Genomic DNA, 18575 nt, shown 5'->3' with positions numbered 1-18575 from the left:
GTTTTCAGATTCCGCGTCTCTGTAGCCAGCACTGCAGCTATTCATAGTGACATCATTAGTTCCTGCCTGGCTGTGAATTGCTAAGGAGTGGAAATGTGCTATTATATGCAAAATAAGAAAAGAATAGTAATGAATCCAGCACTAATGAACTCGACCACAGATCTGCTGACATCGGTTTCCTGTCTCTTGCCCCCTCAGGTTCCTCCACATGGGCTGTCCCTCTCCACACAGTCGTGTCTCTTGTCCACCTCTCCGCTCAGAGTTACCATCAAAGGATGTGGCCGGAACTCCCACTGACCTCCCCGAAGGCCTTCATGACCTTCATCACCACCTTCCGGAGAGTCTTCTCACACAGGAACAGGAGCATTGTGAGGGAGATGGAACGGTGAGAGGACCAGTGTGAGGATACAATGGGGTGACTACAGCGCTGCCCATAATTATTCATACCCCTGGCAAATTTTGACTTAAAGTTACTTTTATTCAACCAGCAAGTCATTTTGTGATGGGAAATGACATAGGTGTCTCCCAAAAGATAATAAGACGATGTAAGAGGCATTATTGTGGGAAAAAACATTTCTCAACTTTTTTTTTTAAAGAGAATTTTTATTGAATTTTACACAGGTTAAATACAGCAACATGTCCATATAAACCCTCCACCCGCCACCCTATAACCCTACAAAAACCATACCCCAGAGGGTCCATACACCAACAGGTAGTAATCATTCCAGCAATAATTGTGACAGTTATTTAGTATACACCAGAAGAGATACATCACAGTGATTAGATGTACCATCCATTGAAAAACGACTAGAGGTTCGGACATTTACAGATGCAAGTCCTCGACACTAACAGTGATATCCAGATTGGGAACCACATAATTACTGTTGTCTGTCCAACAGCCTCAAACTTTGTCAAACTTGGTAAGGAGACCTCAGGTCTGATATGTAAGGCAATACAAAGGCAGATTTTGGTTAATCACATTGTTGTAGTCATTTATGGAAGGGGCATTGGGGGATTTCCATTTGAGAAGTAAGCATAGCCTAAGCCTAAGGCTAGCCTAAGAAATAGTTGCTTGTGCTTACCACAGGTAGCATTGTCAATAATACCCAGCATTGAGGCTTTAAATGAGAGGTCCACTGGTCTTTGTATAATTTGAGGAAGTAAGAGGGTGACCTGAATCCAGAACCTCTGGACCGGTTTGCATTCCCATACACAATGGATGAACCCTGCATCAGGACGTCTACACAGCCCATTTTAGAGAGTTTGAGAGGGTAATAATATATTTGGTGCAACCACTTAATCTGAATTAGTTTATCATTGGAGCTGATCACACTAGACATATAGGAAGTTTCCACTTCTGACCACTCTGATGGGGCGAATTCACAGAGTTCAGACTGCCATCTGGATTTAGTTGTCTCAAATCTTTGAACACCCAATTGAAGTGACAGGGCTAGGTAGAATCTCGATATTTGTTTGGATTTGTCTTGTGTTTAGTATCTAGAGTTGTAGTTTAGAGGGTTTAATGCAGACCCCTGAGGTCAGGGGAGGACTGGAACCCTTTGGCCTGGGGGGACAACACAACCTAGAGGCCCATTCACGGCAGCACCAGCCTGCGCACAAGCCCCCCCCTTAACTTCACTAGGACCCAATCCTGCACCCCTAACCCCAGCCTGCATTCCTCCCCCCCCCCCCCCCCCCGCCCCCATTTCACTTCACTATGATCCACAGACTGCACATACTCATTCCTCCCAATACTATTTCGCTTCGCTATGACACCTCCACAACACACACAGGAATTGACAGGCGGCAGAAACATAGCCATTATGACAACCTGACCGGTGTCCAGCAGCAAGCAAGGGTCCCGCTTTCCACTTCCTCGCGTCTCTCAGCCAGGTCACAGCTGGTTGTCTCGTCTTACACACACGTCCCAAATTTTGGAGCCATAAAAAAGGGACACCAACACCTGACCTATACCTTTAACCATGTCACAATTTAACAAGCTGCACACCCCCTCCTCTTTACAGTTCCCTGGTGTCTAGTGCTCCCCATGGGACTCTGTACCAATTTTAAAAAACTTTTTAAACTAAACTCTTCCTAAGGGAGGTTCGTTATAGGATACCTTAGCTCTAATTTAAAAATGATGCCCTGTGTGTATGGGGAGGGGCGCATAGGCTTACCACATCTCTTGTGGCCGTGCGTCTTCAACGGTTCACCCGCTGTGCCTCACGTTTCTGGTTGGCACCCTTTGACCTGGACATACTGTGCTGCACATGCGCAGTATGTCCTATTGGGCTTTCTGTGATGGCACTCGTCAGCACATGCCCGGTATGTGCTCCACCGGTGCCGTCACAGAAAGCCCAATAGGACATACTGCGCATGTGCAGGGCAGTATGTCATGGACAAAAGGTGCACCTCCCTACACACAGGGCATTATTTTTAGATTTAAATTAAGGCTAAGGTATCCTTTAATTGTGTGGGCTTTTGGGTGTGAGCAGGAGCTTAGTAGCCACCCCCCAGTCTATATGGAGGCCTCCATTTTGTCTCTCACCTTGCCAGAGAACCACAGTTATGTCCCTGACAGCCGTAATGCATACCTAGGAGGTGTAATACAAGCTGGGAGCTGTAACTGCATCAATTAACTACAATTCCCAGCATGCATTGTGGCTGCCAGGGACACAGAATGTCACTGTGGGAATTTCAACCTGCAGCACAGAGACCCATAAAATGGAGGCTTCCATGTGGGGGGGGGGTACTAAGCAGCCCCCATAAGTATTTTACTTAGTAAATACACACGGCATCCAAAAGCCTACACAGGTAACAAACCTTGCTTAACATACTGAATATTCTGGTGATTAATGAAACAAACAGGTTGCTCACCAGTGTTAGTTGCTGATTTGATATGCAGAGCAAGCCTGTGCACCCTCAGGAAGGATCATCTACTTCTATAGGGATGCCTGCGTTCTCTCAGCTACTCCACGTCACAAAACTTCTCTCAATAAACATTCCTTTTAGCCTTGCAGGGTCGGGTGACAGCGATCTCTGCCTGTGCTGAATAGCACAGGAGACCTTGATGATAAGAGGACAGGACCGGAGAGTTGTGAGGCTGAGCTATAAAGTAGTAACGTATACAGCCTAACAGCCTAGAGACTCCAAGCTAAACAGAGCGCAGCAGAGAGAGCAGAACAACTGCACAGCCAGAGTCAGCCTCACAACTCTTGGAGCACGCTCAGCCCATCACACAGAAAGAAGAGTGGCTGCGTGTGTTCAACTTTTAAACCTGTTCTGGCGCCTGGTACTGCAGCAATCGGAAGGCTGCTAGTCAGGGGGAGAGAGATCGTGGTCACTAGTGTTGTCCGGATCATGAACGATTCGGATCTTTGATCCGAATCTATTTTATGAGTCGATCATCCGAATCATCAAAATGAACGATTCGGATCGCAAAAGGGGCGGGGCCAGAAGCGACACGCCCCCTCTCAGCGGGCAGCGGGGCCCTGGAAGCAGGGATCGCTCTGTTGGAGGGGAGCAAGCCTTGCACAGCCACAGGTAGATGAGAGAGAGGGGACATGGGTGCCACTGCCAGATATGTGTAGAGCACACATACTGGCTGCAATGTGCTGCCCATTACAGGCTGTCTGTTCCGTAGTGCTGCACAGTGATCACATGGGAAACTTTTGGCTCAGCACAGCTCAGTAACTTTGCAGGCACTGTGATTGCAGCGCAATATGATCCTCCTGCACTCGGCACTAAACAGCTGCACTTATCTTCTGGGAATGCTTTCCTTCACTGTGCGACGTTTGCAGTCAAAGTATACAGATTAGCATATAGGTGAAATACATGTAAAGCATATGATTGCACCATGTGGGTATTACGTGCAAACATTTCTGCTCTCTGCTCGTCCCTCCTCCCTTCTCTGTCCACTCCTTGCCCTCTGTCCATCTTCTCCCCTTCTCTCTGTGTGTCCACCCCCCTCCCCTTCTCCTGTCCACAGACCTGTCCTGCTGTTCATTTCACCCCGAATGCTTCCGGTAGTAAAATGATCCGAGATTCGGATCAAAGATCCGGATCTTTTCAATGATCCGATTCGAATCATCCGGATCATTGAAAAGATCCGAACTTCCCATCTCTAGTGGTCACTGCAGCTAGAGCCAGCCGGGTGTGTCTGCAGTACACTATTCCTGACAGCCAGGAGGACTGAGCCGGTGACCGGCCAAAGACAAACAGTAAGTCTGTGACGGGGGTGGGCCAGGCAGGGGGCTGGCTTTGAAGTGAGAGGCGCGGCTGCAGTAGTACACTAATTGCGAGGCTGCAGCTGCGCACACAGGCTCTCTGTCACTGCGATGCGGTCTGCATCTATCCTGCACAGCTCACCGGCCCTAATTACTTAGAACCAGGGCGGCCCGGGGGGCAATTGCCTCCCGTCCCCCCGGGCCAGTCCGCCCCTGCCTGAGGTTCCCATCTGAGATCTAATAGCATCACAGAGTTGGAAGTAGTGTAAGAAGGAATGCCGTGGGGTGGAAGTCCAAACTCAGATCTGAGTCTGGCAAAGGTTTTAAGTTCACCATCCTCAAAAATGGGGTTAACATATTTAATCCCAATTTTGATCCAAAATTGGATGTCTTCCATCTTGTAAAGTTCCGGTAGACGAGGATTTGCCCATAGAGGGGAGACAGTAGCTTCTGGAGTTGAGAACAGCCTAGTTATAGAAGTGTAAATATTTAGCGATGATTTTAGAAGAGAGGAGCCCTGTTTGCACGGGACTGCGCCTCTCTGTATATTATGTTTGATAGAGCCTTATATGAGGTGGCAATGTGTGCTTCCAAATTCATGGAGGCATCTGATCTGTCGGCGCTCATCCATTTCTGTATGTACGTTAATTGCGCAGCGAAGTAGAATAAGTGGAAAATGGGGAGCGCCAGACCACCACATGCCGTCGGGAGGCGTAGAGTGGACAGTGCTGACTGTGGGGTAGAGCTACTCCAAAGAAAGCCAGTCACCATTCAGTCTATTTTTATCAAAAAAGGCGTTTAGGAATATATATAGGTGAGGCTTGGAGAATATAGAAAAGCTTGGGAGCGCATACCATTTTAATGATTGTAGCTTTACCCACAGGGTTAAGTGGCAGCTTACCCCATATTTTATATTTATCTCCCAGCGACCCAATTAAAGGCATAAGATTAAATTGGACATAGTCCTCTATTTTCCTAGTTATAGTCACCCCAAGGTATTTAAAAGAATCTGTTACCATTAACTGAGAGGAGGGATCAACCACCGTCTCTGCATCCGGGTCCAGAAGGAAGAGTACAGATTTAGTCCAAGTCACCTTTAGCCCAGAAACTAATTTGAAAGAATCATACATTTTACAGACGTCTACCAGAGATGGGTCTGCTAAATATAAAAGTACGTCATCCGCAGATAGTGAAATGCATTCCACCATTTTATGTACCCGAAGTCCCCCGATATGCCGGAAGGACCTAATATATTCTGCAAGGGGTTCCATTGCTATTACCAATAATAGGGGGGGGGGGGGGGGGGATAAAGGACACCCCTGCCTAGTTCCCCTATGTATCCTGAAAGGTTTGGATATATATGAATTAACCCTTAATCTTGCCCGAGGATAAGCATTTCCTAAACACCTCACCGAAGCCGATTTTATCTAGCCCCGCCCTCATATATGGCCACTCAACGGAGTCAAAGGCCTTATGTGTATCTAAAGACAATATGACTCTGGAGCCTTTATTGCTATGTGGGAATTGTATATTTGTAAAGAGACGTCTAATGTTAGATTTAGTGGACCTGCCGAGAATGAAGCCTGTTTGATCTTCATGAATTAGTTGGGTAATATATTGGTTGAGCCGGTTAGCCAAAACTTTTGCTAAAATCTTCGCATCAGTATTAATCAGTGAGATAGGCCTATACGACTCACTGAGATTGGGATTTTTATTAGGTTTGGGGAGTAGGACGATCAGGGCCTCATAAAGTGATTCAGGGAGTGCACCAGCCTCTAAAGAATGGGCAAACATTTTGGTCAATTTAGGAATAGTTATTGATTTACTTTTAAGGTACGACTCCGCTGGAATACCATCCAGACCCGGTGTTTTACCTTTTTTAAAGGATTCTATGGCTATGGAAATTTCAGCTTCTGAGATGGGCAAATCCAACGCCAACCTGGCCGACTCATCGAGGCAGGGTAGGTCCATTCTGTCTAGGAATGAAGTTATGGACTACGAGAGTCACCGATTTTGCTGGCATAGAGATCTGAATAAAAATTAAAAAATTCCTTGTCGATATCGGCCGAGATAGTACAGAATATACCCGCAGATTAAATAATTCTTGGAATAGCATTCACTGAATTATTCGATCTCACCATATACGCCAGAAGTTTACTACATTTGTTGCCAAACTCAAAAGTTTGTTGTTTAGATATTATCTCCCTACGTTTTGCCCGCCTCACCACTTCCAACTCATTTGTTCCCCTTGCCAGAGCCCAGGTCTCATATGTATCCGGACCAGGAGCAAGGATAAGATCACTTTTTGCTTTGTTTAATTTACTCTCATTGAAGTCCTGTGAAGCTTAATCGTTTTGCCTGATTACTGACATGGAGACCCTAAATGTTCCCCTCAGAACCACCTTTCCTCCATCCCAGCTGATATTAACATCAACTGACCCTGTATTTTCAGACCAGAAGTGCTCCATAGATTCTTTGCATGGGGTGAAGATAGTTTGGTCCTCTAACCACCATGGACCCATTCTCCAATGATTTGACTGTCTCACATCAAGGCAGCGGAGATCGCAAACCATTGGAGAATGGTCTGAAATACTGTGGGAGAGGTATTTTATCTCCTCTACTAACGGCAAGGCACATGTCAATCCGAGACATTGATTTGAATTGGTCAGAATAGCATGAAAAGAGTCTGCTTTATCTGGAAATCGCCATCTCCATATATCAATTAATTCCAACCTAGACATCCATTCAATTAGTCCAGGATAGGCCTGCAAACTTTTGGACAATTTATCTTTCTGAGGGTCTATGACCGCATTAAAATCTCCGGCTATCAAAATAGGGTTGTCCAGGTTATCCCGAATTCTGTTAGCCAGGGCATCCAGGACTGGAACAGAAAAGGGAGGGGGAACGTAAAGGGAGACCACCGTAAGTTTTTTCCCTTCAATGGCTACTGTGACTATTGTAAATCTGCCTGCCGTATCTACCTGAACACTGCATACTGAGCCTGGAAAGCTTTTGCTAATTAATACTGCTGGGCCTCTTGAAAAGGAGGAGAAATGAGAGACGTGATAACCGGCTAGCCAGGGTTTTCTACCGCCAGTAAGGTGGGACTCTTGCAAGCAGATTATGCCTCGATTCATCAACACTTAGCAAATTTGTTAACAACAGTTTGGTAAGATACAGAATTTGTTAACTTAATTTCAGGATTCATCAAAGTTATCTACAGCTGTTAGCGAACATTCGTTAACGATTCGGTAACGATTCGCTAAAACGGAAGAAAGTGCAATTCATGAAAAAGAAAGTGGGCGTGGTTTAGCGTTACATTTAGGATTAGTTATCTCCTTCACTGCTCTGTCGTTATTCCTGTCAGATCATTGCTGACAGAGAAGATGGAGCCATGTGAAGTGGTTATGTATCAGCTGAGAGTGATTCAAAGGCACAGAAGGGCAATAATAAGGTCTGCAACCATATAAATTTGTAAGAGAATAGATTTATTTGCTATAACAGGACATCTGCATTTCTCTTGAATCATCTTTTAAGAGAACACAGGCAGTGCCAGGGTTAACTAATTTTGCTAGCTGCACTATAATTTTTTAGAAAAGGCTCCTATCAAATTGTGGGATTGTCCCAACCACTTCCAGAATCCTGGTCCAGGTGTAAAGCCCTATTCAGAATGTTGCTACGTAGTGCTCAAAGGACTGCCTTTTACCCACAATTCCATGGGAATCTTATGGCCTTGTGTTAAATTACCGCTGTAAAATGGAAATATCGACACGTTACCGAATGGTTACCGAATTGTTATCGAATTCACACCGAATGAGGAAAAACCTTGATGAATACAACTAGAAATCGCTAAACTTCGAATTCGGTAATTTAACAAACTGGAAAAAGTTATCTCAAAGACAATGATGAATCGAGGCCATGTGGAGAGAGTTTTTTCAGATAGTCGAATACCAATCTGCATTTTATAACATCAATAATCAAATCCATAATCAAAGCACATGGTGTATGTCTGATCCTCTGAATCATTGCCTAATAGAACTGGAAGAATAACAACAATATAATAAGGTTGTAGGACACCCCCCCCCCACCCCCCCCCCCACCCCCCCGACTACTCTATATATAACCACTTTCCCCCTAACCCACCCCACTCCCTGATTCTGACTCCAGGAAGCTTCATTCCCCGAACTTACCGTAACTTGGGTAACTAAGGTGGCCAGCCCTCCCCACCCGTGGTAAGTAGGATATACATTAACTAGCACTTAAAGAGGAACTCCAGTGAAAATAATGTAGTAAAAAAAGTGCTTAATTTTTTACCATAATTATGTATAAATGATTTAGTCAGTGTTTGCTCATTGTAAAATCTTTCCTCTCCCAGATTCACATTCTGACATTTATTACATGGTGACATTGTTACTGTGGGCAGGTTATTTAGCTGTTTCTAGCTGCTCTGTCTGTTAGACAGCTAATAACAGCTATTTCCTGTCTCTGAACATTGTTACATTGTGGCAGTTTGCCAGCAGTACCGCGGTATTCAGAGCCTCTTGTGGGAGGGGTTTCAGCACAAAATCAGTCACACAGCGCCCCCTGATGGTCTGTTTGTGAAAATCATTGTCTTTCTCATGTAAAATGGGGTATCAGCTACTGATTGGGAAAAAGTTCAATTCTTGGTTGGAGTTTCTCTTTAAACAACCACCCTATATGTAGGGTAAATTGTGGAATTTAGATAACTGTAAATTGTGGTATGATCCCGGCTACGTCATTATGAAATTAAATGCACAAAGAGTAACAAAACTTTGCATAAGGAGTACAGAGCTAGTTGACGTCATAATGGGAATATTGAATAGAAGTAATGAGGCATATTTTCCATAAGTAACTGCGTAACAATAGAGATATAAATCAGGAAGTACCAAGAGGCTAATGTGGAGTGTGAGAAAGGCAGGAGTAGCATGAAACAGGGCTGCTCACCTGGATTCCGGATATCTGGGTAACTCGGATATTCGAACTTTTTGGGGCTATCCGACCGGATTCGGATTCCAGATAGTTGGGCCCAAATCCAGATAGCTATCTGTGGATAGTTGGGTGCATACCATGGATATCAGCGGATATCTGCGGGTATCCGGATCTGAAATACTGTAACTAAGGTGGTGACGTCCTGGAGCCAATCAGAGGTCTCCCAGCCCTAGCAACCAATCACAGAGGGGAACCCTGGCTGGCACCACCTGACCTCATTGAGCCAATCAGAGGCCTCCCAGCCTAAGCCCTGGCACCCAATCACAGAAGGGAACACTGGCCAGCTCCCCCCCCCCCCCCTGTATAATAAGGAGGGGTGCCATGATGAGACAGATCATCTTGCTGAATGCTCACTGAGAGACATGCTCCAGTGCTGCTGGCCTAGCAAGTGGGCTGTACACAGTTATAAACCTAAATCTGTTCAGTGATCAACCCCTTCGCTACTATCACTACTCTATAGTTAAATCGTTAATTAGCTTGATTGATGTCTCATAGTGTGACAGAGTGTGTGCTGCAGTGCTGCTGGGCCAAGGGCTGTACACAGTGATAAGCTGTTCAGTGATTAACCCCTTCACTATCACTACACTATAGTTAAATCGTTAATTAGCTTGATTGATGTCTCATAGTGTGACAGTTAGAGTGTGTGCTCAGGGCTGCTGCAGCTGCTATGTGTCTGTGTGTGTGCTGTGCACAGACCAGGCCAGCTGCTGCCTGCCACGTGCAAAGTGCCAAGTGCAAAGTGTCACGTGCAAAGTGCCACATGCCACGTGAAAACATGTGCAAACACGTGCAAAGTGCCATGTGCTAAGTGCAAACATGTGCAAAGTGCAAACATGTGCAAACTGCAAAGTGCCACGTGCAGACACATGCAAAGTGCCACGTGCAAACACGTGCAAAGTGTGCAAACACGTGCACAGTGCCACGTGCAGAGTGCCACGTGCCACTTTGCACATGGCACTTTGCACGTGTTTGCACGTGGCACTTTGCACGTGTTTGCACATGGCACTTTGCACGTGTTTGCACGTGGCACTTTGCACGTGTTTGCACATGGCACTTTGCACGTGTCTGCATGTGGTACATTGCACTTTGCACGTGTTTGCACATGGCACTTGGCACTTTGCACGTGGCACTTTGCATTTTGGACACAATGTGGGCTGCACGACCGCTGTCTGGAATCTAGGCCTGATGTTAATTGACAGCCATTTTTTTTGGGGGGGGGATTTTAAGTCCCCACATCTTCAATTCGTGTTTCCCTTTGCAAAATAGTGTCCAATACACAACTTGGACAGCACAGTTTTCAACCCAGACACCTCCGAATTTTTTTTAAACAAAAAATGTAGCTATTGTAGTGGCGTAATAGCGAGTGGCGCATAGAGATGGCCCGAACGGTTCGCTGGCAAACGGTTTCCGGCGAACTCCCGGTGGTTCGCGTTTGCCATCTAAGGCAAACTTTTCTAGAAGTTCGGTTCGCCCCCATAGTGCACCATTAGGGTCAACTTTGACCCTCTACATCACAGTCATCAGGTACATTGTAGCCAATCAGGCTACACTCAGTCCTGGAGCCCCACCCCCCCTTATAAAAGGCAGGCAGCGCTGGTTATTACACTCACTCGGGTGTCTGCATTAATTAGTGAAGGGACAGCTGCTGACAGACTCTGCTAGGGAAAGATTAGTTAGGCTCTTGTAGGCTTCTTAGCTTGCTCCTGGCTGATTGTTATTGCTAAAATAGCACCCCTCAACAGCTCTTTTGAGAGCTAATGTTCTCCTGATGTGGTTTTTTTTTTTTTTTGTGTTGCCCACTGACACTGCATTATACAGCCCTATCTGTTGCAGCTGGACATTGGTAATTGTTATTACTGTGCCTGCTAGGCCCTGCCTAAATATCTATACTGGGACACCTACCTATGCCTACCTAACTACTAAGGGACCTACTTACCTATACAGGGACACCTACCTATGCCTACCTACCTATACTGGGTCTCCTACCTATGCCTACCTACCTATACTGGGACCCCTACCTATGCCTACCTACCTATACTAGGGCACCTACCTATGCCTAACTACTGGGGCACCTACCTATGCCTACCTACCTATACTGGGACTCCTACCTATGCCTACCTACCTATACTAGGGCACCTACCTATGCCTACCTACCTATACTGGGTCTCCTACCTATGCCTACCTACCTATACTGGGACCCCTACCTATGCCTACCCACCTATACTAGGGCACCTACCTATGCCTAACTACTGGGGCACCTACCTATGCCTACCTACCTATACTAGGGCACCTACCTATGCCTACCTACCTATACTGGGTCTCCTACCTATGCCTACCTACCTATACTGGGACTCCTACCTATGCCTACCTAACTACTGGGGCACCTACTTACCTATACGGGGATACCTACCTATGCCTACCTACCTACCTATACTAGGACACCTACCTATACTGGGTCTCCTACCTATGCCTAGCTAACTACTGGGGCACCTACCTATGCCCATCTACCTACACTGGGACACCTACCTATGCCTACCTACCTATACTGGGACTCCTACCTATGCCTAGCTAATTACTGGGTCTCCTACCTATGCCTACCTACCTATACTGGGTCTCCTACCTATGCCTAGCTAACTACTGGGGCACCTACCTATGCCTACCTACCTATACTGGGTCTCCTACCTATGCCTACCTACCTATACTGGGACTCCTACCTATGCCTAGCTAACTACTGGGGCACCTACCTATGCCTACCTACCTATACTGGGTCTCCTACCTATGCCTACCTACCTATACTGGGACTCCTACCTATGCCTACCTACCTATACTAGGGCACCTACCTATGCCTAGCTAACTACTGGGGCACCTACCTATGCCTATCTACCTATACTGGGACTTCTACCTATGCCTAGCTAACTACTGGGGCACCTACCTATGCCTATCTACCTATACTGGGACACCTACCTATGCTTACCTACCTATACTGGGTCTCCTACCTATGCCTACCTACCTATACTGGGACTCCTACCTATGCCTAGCTAACTACTGGGGCACCTACCTATGCCTACCTACCTATACTGGGACACCTACCTATGCCTACCTACCTATACTAGGGCACCTACCTATGCCTACCTACCTATACTGAGACTCCTACCTATGCCTAGCTAACTACTGGGGCACCTACCTATGCTGGGACACCTACCTATGCCTACCTACCTATACTGGGTCTCCTACCTATGCCTAGCTAACTACTGGGGGACCTACCTATGCCCATCTACCTATACTGGGACACCTACCTATGCCTACCTACCTATATTGGGTCTCCTACCTATGCCTAGCTAACTACTGGGACTCCTACCTATGCCTATCTACCTATACTGGGACTTCTACCTATGCCTAGCTAACTACTGGGGCACCTACCTATGCCTATCTACCTATACTGGGACTCCTACTTATGCCTAGCTAACTACTGGGGCACCTACCTACCTATACTGGGACACCTACCTATGCCTACCTACCTATACTAGGGCACCTACCTATGCCTAGCTACCTACCTATACTAGGGCACCTACCTATGCCAACCTACCTATACAGGGTCTCCTACCTATGCCTACCTACCTATACTGAGACTCCTACCTATGCCTAGCTAACTACTGGGGCACCTACCTATGCCTATCTACCTATACTGGGACTCCTACCTATGCCTAGCTAACTACTGGGGCACCTACCTATGCCTATCTACCTATACTGGGACTCCTACTTATGCCTAGCTACCTATACTAGGGCACCTACCTATGCCTACCTACCTATACTGAGACTCCTACCTATGCCTAGCTAACTACTGGGGCACCTACCTATGCCTATCTACCTATACTGGGACTCCTACCTATGCCTACCTACCTATACTGGGACACCTACTTACCTATACGGGGACACCTACCTATGCCTACCTACCTACCTATTCTAGGGCACCTACCTATGCCTACCTACCTATACTGGGACACCTACCTATGCCTACCTACCTATACTGGGTCTCCTACCTATGCCTAGCTAACTACTGGGGCACCTACCTATGCCTACCTACCTGGGTCTCCTGCCTATGCCTAGCTAACTACTGAGGCACCTACCTATGCCTACTTACCTATACAGGGACTCCTACCTATGCCTACCTACCTATACTGGGAACCTAGCTATGCCTAGCTAACTACTGGGGCACCTACCTATGCCTATCTACCTATACTGGGACACCTACCTATGCCTACCTACCTATACTGGGGCACCTACCTATGCCTATCTACCTATACTGGGACTCCTACCTATGCCTAGCTAACTACGGGGACACCTACCTATGCCTATCTACCTATACTGGGACACCTACCTACCTATACTGGGGCACCTACCTATGCCTACCTACCTATACTGGGGCACCTACCTATGCCTACCTACCTATACTGGGACTCCTACCTATGCCTAGCTAACTACTGGGGCACCTACCTATGCCTAGCTAACTACTGAGGCACCTACCTATGCCTATCTACCTATACTGGGGCACCTACCTATGCCTACCTACCTATACTGGGACTCCTACCTATGCCTACCTACATACAAGAAGATAATAAGGTCGTTGCTTCATTGTGGACAGACCAAATTCGATCAGCTGGACAGTCACTGTTGTTCTATCATTGAGCTACCACAACCCGGCGACCATATGGGCTGGAAAACTGCCACGGCCTACACTCTGGCCATGGTGCGCACCAGTCCAGCACAACCGTCACAACACAAACAGCTGTTTGCGGTGCGTTACACAGTGAGTTTGGTGTGTCAGTGTGAAGCAGAACTCTAATTACACTCCCTGATTGATGTATACACATGCAAGATGTTTTAAAGCACTTTAGGCCTGCAATTTAGCATTCAATGTGATTTCTACCATTAAAACACTGCTTTGCGTCACATCCAGATTTTTCCCCGGGACTTTTGGCGTCTATCCCACTATGCTCCCCTCCAGGTGTTAGACCCCTTGAAACATCTTTTCCATCACTTTTCTGGCCAGCATAATTTTTTCTATTTTTCAAAGTTCGCCTCCCCATTGAAGTCTATTGCGGTTCATGAAAGTTCGCGCGAACCGAACCTTTCACGAAGGTTCGCGAACCCGGTTCGTGAACCGAAAATCGGAGGTTTGGGCTATCTCTAGTGGCGCATGGCAGCAGCGCATAGTTCTGTGGACCCTGGCGGTGGGAGCACAGACAGCAGGAGGTTAAAGTAGCAGCAGCAGCAGGAGGAGGAGGAGGAGTGACGTGTGGCAGCATACAATGTAGTAGGCCGTGGCACTTAGCGTTGGTACCACGGCTGTAATAATAAACACCACACAGCAGGAGGTTCCAGGCAGCAGTCGTGAAGCCCACATTGTGTCCAATACACAACTGGGACAGCACAGTTTTCAACCCAGACACCTCAGATTTTTTTTTTTAATACAATATTTGTATGTAGTGGCGTAATAGCTAGTGGCGCATAACTCTGTGGACCCTGGTGGTGGGAGCACAGACATACAGACAGCAGGAGGTTAAAGTAGCAGCAGCAGGAGGAGGAGAGTAACGTGTGGCAGCAGGTAATGTAGTAGGCCATGGCACCTAGCGGTGGTACCACAGCACCTAAACAAAAACTAGGCCACAGTAGCAGGGGACTGAAGGTTGATGTTGTCACAATAATTCCCAGGCACCTCATGTCCTCCTGTCACTGACAACAGGGGCCTGGAACGTGCCTTCAATCCAGGCCTGGTTGACCTTCAGGAATGTCAGTCTGTTCATGGACTCTGGACAGACGAAAGCGCTTCTCGGTGACCACGCCACCCGCCGTACTGAAGCACCTCTCGGACAGCACACTGGAAGGGGAGCAAGACCAGGGCGTACTGCGCCAGCTCACTCCAGATCTGCAAGCGCTCTACCCAGTACTCCATGGGGTCCACAGGCTCCTCGCTGCCGGTGTCGCTGCCGGTGTCAAGCCCACTGAAGGACCCCATGTAGTCGGCCACCATCCGGGTCATGCGCTGGCTGTGACTTTGAGAGGAGGATGCTGCTGCACGCACCTCCTCTCTCGGCTGCTCTACCATCATGTAGAGCGCCTTAGTCAATGACAGCAGGTCTCCTGGGCACCTTACGCTGCTGCTGGCCGCAGGCACCGGCTGCTGTGCTGGCTGGACAGGGACAGAGGGGGTGGTAGGATGGGGGAAGGCTTCCTCCAATCGCCGAACAAGGATCTGCTGCAACTCCCTTGTTCGCTGCTCAGGATCTCCAGCAGGCAGGAACTGACCCACCTTCTCCTTCAGCCATGGGTTCAGGATCATGCTGATGCAGGCATCCTCCCAAGCATGCATCTGCTTAACCCTGGGGTCTGAGCGTAGGCAACGCAGCATGTGCGCTGCCATGGGGAACAGGGTGGACTGTCCAGCAGAGACATAAGGGTCAGCGGCCGCAACGCTGTACTCCTCCTCCTCTGGCCCCTGAGCCTCTTCCTCCTCTCTCCACCCTCGCACTACTGCAGCTGCGCTACGCTGTTCCCCCTCAGCAGCAATATCCAGGACCTCCAACTCCTCCTCCTCCAACACCTCAAAATCCTGCGCAGAAGTGGACTGCGCAGGTGGCTGCTGTTCCAGCTGGATCAGGGCCTCCTCTCCCACTTCCACCAGATCACAAAGTGCCCTGTCCAGCAGACCAACAAAGGGCACCCATTGGCAGAGGGATGCCCGTTCCTTGCTCACCAGGTTGGTTCCCTGCAGGAAGGGAGCCAACACCAAGCAGACCTGCTGCATCTGCCCCCACTGTGCATTGGAAAGGAGCTGGACTTTGGTGGTTCCGGCAAGAGTGGCCTCCAGAATGTACTGGCTGACTGCCCTCCTCTGCTCAACCAACTGCTCCAACATTGCTAGGGTGGAGTTCCAGCGAGTTGGCACATCAATCACAAGCCAGTGTCGTGGCAGGCCCTCGCGCTGCTGCAGGTCGGTCATGTTTGTTGCGGCAGCGGCTGAGCGGCGGAAACTCCCAACAATTTTCCTTGCTACTTCCAAAAGATTGTCCATCCCCTGGTAGGTGCGCAGGAACTTCTGCACCACCAGGTTCAAGACGTGGGCCAAGCAGGGGAGTGGGTCAAGTGTCCCCTGTTGATGGCAGACAGCAGGTTGGCCACATTGTTGGACACCACCATCCCTACTCTGAGGCCTCTGGAGGTCAGCCACGTCTTCTCCTGCTCCCTGAGTTTGAGAAAGACATTGCCTGCCGTCAGTTGGGTCTTCCCAAGGCTGACCATCTCCAGCAGCACTTGGCAGTGGCGGGCCTTCACGCTGCTGCTGAGACAGGGTCGCTTGGCGACGGCAACTGCTGCTTCTCCCCCTCTGGCACTACATATTGGGCAACTGGTGCTGCTGCTGCTGCTGCTGCTGATGCGCCTGAGGATGGACCTGCTGATTCCTCGCTGGCGCATTCCACTAGGCTGACCCAGTGGGCCGTGAAGGACGGTCTGTCCCAAAACGGCTGCTCCATAAATCCATGGTGACGTGGATCCGCTCTCTCTCATGGCGTGATCGAGCAATCGGCCCACATTCACCATTGCAAAGTGGTGCAATGCTGGGATCGCCGTGCGGGAGAAGTAGTGGCGGCTGGGGATTTGCCACTCCGGGATCCCGTACTGTAGGAGCGCTCTCATGTCACTCCCCTCCTGCACAAAGGAGTATGGCAGGAGCTGGGAGCACATGGCCCGGGCAAGCAACCCATTCAGCACCTGGATGCTCCTGTTGGTGGGAGGAAGAACTTTAGTGACACCGGGGATTGACTCGCTGAGCAGGGTCTGGCGGCATTTGCCTGCACGGGAGGAAGAGAAGACGACTGTGGAGGGAGCAAATGAGGCCACTGAGGACTGGCTGCTCGGGAGGGGGGGGGGGGGGGGGGCAGTGAGTTTCTGTGCTCCTGCTGCTAATGCTGGATGAGCAGGAGGGTGGGATGCTGCTGCTGCTGAAGTCTGTGCAGTGGCTGTCTGGCTCTGACCACTGCCTGCGCCACTGTCCCTCAGCCTTATAAAGTCAGTATAGTCCTCAAAGTGCTTAGTCTGCAGGCACGAGGTCCCCAACTTGTTAAGATCGCGGCCTCTTCTCAGGCTGGCACCTCAACTGTGGCAAATGGCACGGGTCTTATCGTCATTGCACACAGTAAAGTACCGCCAGACTAGGGATTTCAACTTGCCCTTCATGCTTGAGGGCTGAGCAGGTTTTTTTCCTTTGGAGGGCTGTTTTTTTTCCCCTTTGCTTGGAGCCGGAGGTTTGCTGCGGGTGGTGGTAGCGGCTGAAGCAGCAGGCTGTGGCTCCTGCCTTCCACGCCCTGTGACGGTCGACATGCTGCTGCCGCACCTCTGTGGCATAGACGCCTCCTCTTCCGATGACGTGCTGAATTCACCCAACTGTGCTGGTGGTGGCACATAGGGACGATCCAGCACCTCATCATCATCATCATCCCCAAACATCTCCTCTGAGCCCCCCAACAAACTCTTCTGTCCCAAAAATTCCCTGCATCACGCCCCTCCTCAGCAATATCAGGTGAGTCCTGATGAGCACCACTGACAGTCCTGACTTGAATCCAATTGAGAATCTGTGGAGGGAGCTAAAGATCAGGGTGATGGCAAGAAGACCCTCCAACCTGAAAGATTTGGAGATGAATGGGCAAAATACCTGTGGAGACATGCAACAAGCTGGTCTGCACTTATAGGAAGCGTGTGATTGCTGTAATAGCCAATAAAGGCTTTTCTATTGATTATTGAGAAGGGTATGAATAATTTCGGACTGGACACTTTTTGCTCAAATGTAAATAGAAGCTGAGAAATGTTTTTTTCCACAATAATGCCTCTTGTACATCGTCTTATTATCTTTTGGGAGACACCTAGGTCATTTCCTGTCAAAAAATGACTTGCTGGTTGAATAAAAGTAACTTTAAAGTTGATCCAAGATGAACTTTTACTCATTGCATAATTGTGTTCCTTTTCCATTGTTTATAGGGCATTCCTCAAGCCAAATACTTTTTTGTTTTAATACTCTAATTCCCTATAAACGAAACAAGCTCCGCCCACAGTTTTTCAGAGAGCCTTGGCTGTAGCAAGGGCTCATGGGAGCTCAGTCTGGGCAGGAGGAGGGGAGGTATTACTGGCCAGAGATTTCAGAGGCAGAGGGGAGGAGGGAGGAGGAGGGGGGATTAGGTTTTGTTCACAGTCTGAGTGCTGATGGTGCAGATAAGCTTGCCTGTGTGTAATGCTTACAAACAACATGGCTGCTGTCATTGTATCACAGGAAGAAATAATCATATT

The 18575-nt window shown here is 48.4% G+C and overlaps 1 protein-coding gene across 3 annotated transcripts in view; it reads left to right on the top strand.

Moving 5' to 3' along the window:
- The window catches only part of DNHD1 (dynein heavy chain domain 1), a 445323-nt gene that overhangs the window by 320970 nt on the left and 105778 nt on the right, over nt 1-18575 (top strand). For all 3 annotated transcript variants that reach the window (XM_068266455.1, XM_068266454.1, XM_068266453.1), the window contains exon 28: nt 199-385. In XM_068266455.1, the coding sequence (XP_068122556.1) occupies nt 199-385 (187 nt within the window). The remainder of the gene's footprint in view (nt 1-198; nt 386-18575) is intronic.

Source organism: Hyperolius riggenbachi, chromosome 2 (assembly GCF_040937935.1).
Source record: "Hyperolius riggenbachi isolate aHypRig1 chromosome 2, aHypRig1.pri, whole genome shotgun sequence".
NCBI lineage: Eukaryota > Metazoa > Chordata > Amphibia > Anura > Hyperoliidae > Hyperolius > Hyperolius riggenbachi.
Note: the sequence above shows the minus strand (reverse complement) of the source record. Positions and strands in the feature narration are given on the sequence as shown.